The sequence below is a fragment of the Magnolia sinica genome, chromosome 2, assembly GCF_029962835.1.
Source record: "Magnolia sinica isolate HGM2019 chromosome 2, MsV1, whole genome shotgun sequence".
Classification (NCBI taxonomy): domain Eukaryota; kingdom Viridiplantae; phylum Streptophyta; class Magnoliopsida; order Magnoliales; family Magnoliaceae; genus Magnolia; species Magnolia sinica.
In genome coordinates, this window is record NC_080574.1 from 25,147,283 (window position 1) to 25,154,197 (window position 6,915).

The 6,915-nt window shown below is 40.4% G+C and overlaps 1 protein-coding gene across 2 annotated transcripts; it reads right to left on the minus strand.

The window, feature by feature from the left end:
• Window positions 1–837: 837 nt before the first annotated feature.
• Window positions 838–4,228, minus strand: LOC131236717 (uncharacterized). Of its 2 annotated transcripts, none has more exons than XM_058234103.1 (2): window positions 3,965–4,228; window positions 838–2,360 (listed from the first exon to the last, which is right to left on the minus strand). In XM_058234103.1, exon 2 carries the CDS (start codon window positions 2,223–2,225, stop codon window positions 1,020–1,022), a length of 1,206 nt encoding a protein of 401 aa, XP_058090086.1. In that variant the 5' UTR covers window positions 2,226–2,360; window positions 3,965–4,228; the 3' UTR covers window positions 838–1,019. The 2 variants fall into 2 exon arrangements, with proteins under 2 accessions (XP_058090086.1, XP_058090085.1); XM_058234102.1 differs by having other exon boundaries at window positions 838–2,700.
• Between the last annotated feature and the right edge of the window lie 2,687 nt (window positions 4,229–6,915).

Here is a 6,915-nt window from a genome sequence, read left to right on the forward strand (position 1 = left end):
TCTCTAGGCTTGCTCAAATATACATCTTGACAGAACTCTAGCAGCTGGATTTGTTTTCTTTTTCTTTTTTCAATAACCTAATCATCTACACGACGGGGCTCCAGGATTCCCAACCTCAGATTGAATAGTTCAACCCTTTGATTATATAAAGGTGATGATGACCATCCATATTCAAAGTAAAAGAGCCAGATTATTGAACGGTTTAAATAATCCTATTGGGAGCCTTTTATTAGTTGTCCATTCACAGTGTTGATCATTGGAAGATGACCCAGATTCAAAGGCTAGAATACCAACAAATCTTATTGTAACCAGTTGGGATGGGATGCCCTACTCTTTTCTTTTTTTTCTTAAAGAGAGTGGTTCCTCAATCGAACTAGCAATTTGAGACTGCATGTACCCATTCAAAGACGGTGATAATTAAAATATAGAGCATTGGTACCACCGCTTGTTATCATAATAATAGAATATTCAATAGTGAACATTATGCACCAATAAAAATATGGGAGATTCCTGGGTGCTTGAGACTGGCATCCTATGTTTGATACTGATATAGTTAAGCTACAAGATTTACTAATAAACTACCAGCAAATGCACTAGAAAATAATTTTTATCTGCATTTCAAAATTTCACCTGGTGTGGTACCACCTTTCCTTCCCGTGTGAGATTAAATGTGTTTTCCTGCAAATGAAATAGAGATAATGTCTCCTAAACAAGAAGTAGAGTTCATACCTGGAAGGAGAGGTTTTTCTTCAAATGGACTTTTTTTTCCCCCTCCTAAAGAAAGAACATTAAAGGAGTTTGTAGATGAGCTCATCACCAGTAAAACATGGGACGACAAAATCTAAATCCATGTCTCTCTCATAAAGGAGAATTAAGGATACACCTTCCTAATTCCTATGAACAAGCAATCCTTATTAAATTGTAACTGACCCCTTTACATAACCGTCTTCTTTTTTTACCACAAAACTGATACAAGAAAAAGAAAAGAAAAAGGAAAATAAAAAATAAAAACTGGCTTCTCAGCATTCGGATACTTCTCGGAGAGGAATCATGGGTCTGCCTGGAAGTGGCGGGGAGCCCGGCGAGGAAGGGAGGCAGGGGGTGGTAGCAGAGAAAAGGCCAAGTTCCTCAAACCCTTCTGTTGGGGCGCTGTCCTTGATCATTGTCCGGAAAGAGATAGAGCCACCCTTCATTGACGCATCGGAGTTTCTTCCTGCACTTGTGCTTGAGGCCGCCTCAAGAAGGCTCTGGTTAGCAATAAGAGATGAGCTGTCATTCGAATCGAAGGCCCCTTCAGTTTCCAAGAGCTGCAGGCTCCTCACAGCTAAGGAATCTGAGATGGGGCAATAGACAAGCATGCAGATCCCCACGGCTGCACAGAGCAACAGCATGAGGAACGCTAAGAACACGACGGCTTCAAATGCCAAATGCCCTGGCTGCGATAGAACAGAGAAACCGAGAAACAAGACCCTCAATGGAAGGAAACTGACAACAGAGAAAATCAACAACAAAACTCTCCTTCGCAGCCCCTTGTTGATCACCAACGACACCATTCGCACTCCAATGTATAAGAAGTAGGCAATTAAGAGAAAAGAGAACAGCCCGAGCAGAATCGTACTCAGTAATGGGTAAGTACACAGGGCGATATCGACTTTACTATAACCTTCAATACTCATGGTTGTGAAGTACTTTGGCATCTTCTTCATGTAACTCGCTTTATTGTTGTTGAGCTTGGGTCCAGTTAAAACAAGGACAAGCTGAGCAACGAACATGGGGAGACAAAAAAGGACTACATAACTGAATGTTTTTCTGTTCCATTGACGACTTAAAGTCCCCAACTCTCTCCTCTGCAACGATGCGTGGAGGAGAAATATGAGGGTAAGGAACATGCTTGGTTCTGCAAACCCTAAATTGGAAAGGATGTAAAACTTGCAGAGGTTTTCCTGCCATTTCAGGCTAACAGCATGTAAAATCCTTCCTCTCCCTTTCAGCAAACTTAAGCGAACAATCTCCCCCAAACCCCACCAAATTGCAATTATGATGAGTGTGAGACGAATGATCCACGGACCATTAAAATAACCGAGTTGAACATATCCATGTCTCTGGATCCGAGAACGGAAGAGAGCTGAGTAAAAGATGCAGAACAAGCCAAACAATACCAAGAGAGAGACTAGACAAATTGTCACCACACCGAATGCATCGGCGGCGAGTCTGGTCAGGGGCATCACCCGAAACACGGATTCCACGCATACTCTCTTCCAGCATGGATATATAAAAAGCCCTCCAGTTCTGTGGAAGGTTCCTCCTCAAAATGCCAAAGAGTAATGCAAAATGCTTCAAGAAGGCTTCTTCCTGCAAACCTTAAGACCTATAGGCAATCATTCAGCCTGTCTTGGCCAATTTTAAATGGAGACGGCAATAATCAGAACCTTCTTCTCTAACTGTTCAGAATAAATGTAGCGTCACAAATCAATCGCTAGCACAATATTGTGCCCATTCACCGAACTGTGCTCAGAATATCCTCTGGACCCAAACAAGAAACTTGTCTCCCTCGAAAGAAAAGAGAACAAGTCCACAGGTGATGCCCGCAGTGGAAGTATCACATGTCCTTCTATATCCACTACACTCACAAATGTCTTGAATTATACTGTCAACAAGGATCATCAATCAAGTTCCGTGAAGTTATTCTGTTTCGAACAGCTGCGGACATCAATGTTAAGTAGTTTGTCAACGTTTAGATCAAAATTTAGATACGGTCCGAAATCTTAATTCAAGGATGAACAAAGACATAGGTCTAGAAATAGTACCAAAATTACGAAGTAAAAATAAAATTTAGTGATTAACTACAAGAAAGAATTCAACCTACATGAACATTTTGATTTCAAATGCATTGCAGGATAATGCATACAATGCATTGCAAGTCCAAGAAACAAAGGTTGAATCAAAACCGGAAAAAAAAAATTGAAAATGACATGTACCTAGCAATTATCCAATAATTCTATTCTCGAAATCGATACCATCACTATTTTTCAACAAATTAAAAAAAAAAAAATGAAACTTGTGCCCATCTCTAATTCTCCATACCTTTCTCTAAGACGCTAACTCTAAACAGGTTTATCAGTCTTAGTCGATTTCTTTCCTCGTTAAGTAATCGCACCCATAATCGCAATCTAAAACGTAATCAAATTCTAACAAGTTTGAAGCATTGAAAATTTTCACAAATACAATCCCACAAAGGAGAAACTTCATATCTTCATCGAAGTCCAATAAATTTTCTCATCTAACTTAATACCACAATTGCTCTACCTCAAAACAAAAAATGCCAGCGTTAGGGGAAATCAAAGTCAAAGGTGCATAATAAGAAACTACAGAAGCCATTTCCATCACAGACTATAAAAAAATCCATCATTCCACAAGAAATTCACAAATTCATACAAAAAATATAATCTCCCGCATTTCATCCCCAAAATATACTTCATCTCAAAACAAAACAAATGAACAGAGAAGGAACAGAAATCACCACTTTTCTACGTAAACACCAAAAAATTCCACAAATCTCTCAACATTCGCCCAAGATAACATAAGTCTTCGACAATCTTCATCAGAATTCTAGCATAGAAAATCACAAACTTAATATTCCAAGCACAACCAAATGAGAAAACCAATTTCTTCAGAGAACCACAGAAAATGCCAAACATCTATCAAGCATCGAACTTTCAAATCTCCAACTAAATCACACGAACTTCATTCCAAAATTACAAAATAAAATCATTATAAAAAAAATCCAGTAAATCCACCATTTCCGTCACAAAAATCAAACAAACCTCTAGCTTTCTCCCAAAAATCACCAAAATAAAATCCGAACAAAACCTCAAAGAAAAACACAAAATTTCTAACCATTTTCTACAATCCATTCCACAGAAACACTCTAAAAAGAACAGCCAGATCGAAGAAAACACAATACCTGTGGAGAAACGTCTTCAAACACCGGCATTTCTTCTCAAAACCCCGATCCTGGGAGAAAAGTCCTAATTTCGAGCATTTCCCGCGAAAACCAGCACCAAATCGAACCAAAAATAGATCAACCAGAAGCTCTCAGAGCATACAATCTCGATCTAGAGATGTAAGGCACAGATTTCAAGAGCCCCTGAAAGACTATCGGAACCCTAGAATCACAAGGAAGAAAAACAGAGAGACAGAGGGAGAGAGTACAAAACAGAAAACAGGAGGAGAGGAAAAAGGAGAGAGAAGAGGGGCTTGGGTTGCTGACAGGCTGTCTCCAGCTGGGTTTGCCGAGGCTGTAGGTTCGGTATGAGATGAGAGGTCCGGATATTCCGAGCCTAACTGGCCGTATCCGAGGCTGCGTTTCGGTGGCTGTGTTTTGTCGTTGTAGAGTTACCATATTGTGCTTGTTCTTTTCTTCAAATGACGGAGTAATCCTTTTTTTCTTGAATTGACGAAAATACCCTTCGGACGACGACATGTTCGTGGATACAGATCTACAGACAGAATCCTATGCAACACCCGTCTGAAAGGGTGCTTACAATAATAAAGCTCTCTGGGCTCGACATGTTGTCTTTGAGAAATCCATTCCATCCATCAGGTTAGACTCTCAATTCTAATATCTGGTACCAAAAATTGGGAACAAAATCTACACAGGTGAGCCACACCACAGAAATAAACGGTATGTTATACCAATCATAGGTTTTGTATGTGCTTCCACTATGGTTCTTATCTTTCATGAAACACGTTCATCAGGTGTGACTCGAAGGAAAAATACGAAAATTAGCCTGATCCAAAGCTCATGTGAGCCATGCCGAGTGAACTTTTAGAGATTTTAGATGTAATCTTACATTGTTCCCAGTGGTGTGGCCCATACGAGTTTTGCATCAGGATGATAGTTTGTGTTCACCGTTAAGAGAAAGTTTATCATAGGATGGACGGAGTGGATATCAAGCGTACACCATGATGAGCTTTTCCAAAGAGCTTTACAGTCCAATAAATATTTATAAATCTAATAAAAGAATTACCCAATAAAAATAAAATTATTGTTCAATATGCATCTAAAACTGTGGCCATATTTTGGATGGTTTAGATTGAAATATTTGTATTCCACGTGTTCAATTTCTCATTAATTTCTAAATGCATGTGCATTGTCTATCACACTCTGCCGGAGTAGCAAGGTATTTCTCTTAATGGATTGCCTCGTACGGTCACGGAGCCGTACTATTGCGTTGCAAAAGATGCCGGGGAGCCATGTTATGAACTCTGGCTGATCACAACACTTGATACTCGAGCACTATTAAAGTGCTCCGTTTGTTTTATATTGACTAAAATAAAACATACTAGATTGTGGTATAAGGATCTATCAGGTGGGCATCAGTATAGTTGTTACCATTGAATTATTTAGATTAAGCAATTCAATGAGCTCCACTGCAATTGTGATCATTGGAAATAGATGCCGGGTGGGATACTAGAACTGTGGTTACTACACGCATTTATTAAGCTGAATATAAAAACTTACGGTGTGAAGACCCTAGAGTAGAGAAGTGTGATTAGTAAGCTTTTATAACTATCTTTCTTATAAGTACTTGTCTTGGTCCTCTCACCAACGTATGAGAGAAAATCTTAGTTTTATTGAGAGGTTTTACTAAGGGTGTAAGGTGCGGAAAACTTAGCATCCCTCGATTATAATACTGCATCATGAATGTCTTTCCAATTAGGTACGCCTTTAAAATTATTGTGTTGAATCTCCATTATTGATACATAGGCGATCCGTCAATTCCGCAATATATAGATAACAGTTGGTATCAAAGCCAACTATGAATTGATCTTGGGGATTTTGTGATTTTTTTTTTTTTGGATTATATCTTCCTCAAACCCAAGCACCATTTAGTTCACTTCTAACCCCGACATCCACATCAGTAGCCCTATTGGATTTTGATATGACAGACTTGTACTCCGATATTGTTGTCGGATCTCAGACCCTTCTCAACAGCAAACCGTCGATCTTCAACACCAAAACCCTTGACTTTTCCGGTGGCAGCCCTATAAGATACCGGCAGCCATAACTGACCACTACTTTCGGATAGCGGGTTTTAGAATCCTCTCCATGTATTCGCAATCTGACAACCATTAGGGTTAATAAATGGAAGAAGGGATGTAGAGGATTATGGCATCATCGTCAGACGACCGTTGCGAGAAATCCATGGTCATCGGACCTTGACGCCATGTCTGTGAGAACCGACAACCATGGTCGGAGTTGACTCCTGATCGACAGCGGAGGTTGTTGTTAATGGTGAAAACGATCCCCGACTGCCGGGGTTACCTTGTTCGATGTCGACTATTCTCGGTCGCCAAAAACCATATGGTTGCAACGGAGAAGCCACGAATTCCGACGATTTCTTTCCAGATGATAAGAAAAGAAGAGGTGGCGGTAGACCCACCTCTGCTTCTCCTCCCTCTTCAAATCTGTCTAGCAGCTTTATGTGTCTCCCAACCCTACAACGGCAATTGATTGTCATTTTGAGTGTTGGCTGAGCAGTAGCTGGCGTCCTCTCCAGCAATGGCGAGCGGCAACCATGACGCATGGTGCTCTAGTGATGTGACTCTGTAGCGAGGTTCGACGGCTAGGGTTTCGATCAACTTTGAAAGGGGGTGATGGGTGAGGCTAAGGTTTGGGATCTATTTTAGCAATTAGAAAGGAACATGCCTTTGGGCCTGTTGTTTTTAGGGCCAAGATTACCCCTGAGGTTATGGGCCTGTCTTGGGGATGAAGTAATTTTCAAATGGGCAAGCTACTCTGAGCTCATTTTTAAGAGACCTATGGGGCCAATCATATGATCCATTTTTTGTTGATTGTGGTCTTAGTTATGAGTCTCTTGAGTGGGCTGAGTTTTGAGCCCGTCTTTAGCA

Coding starts and splice junctions, on each gene's coding strand:
- LOC131236717 (XM_058234103.1), bottom strand. CDS start 2,225: ATGCCCCTGACCAGACTCGCCGCCGATGCATTCGGTGTGGTGACAATT.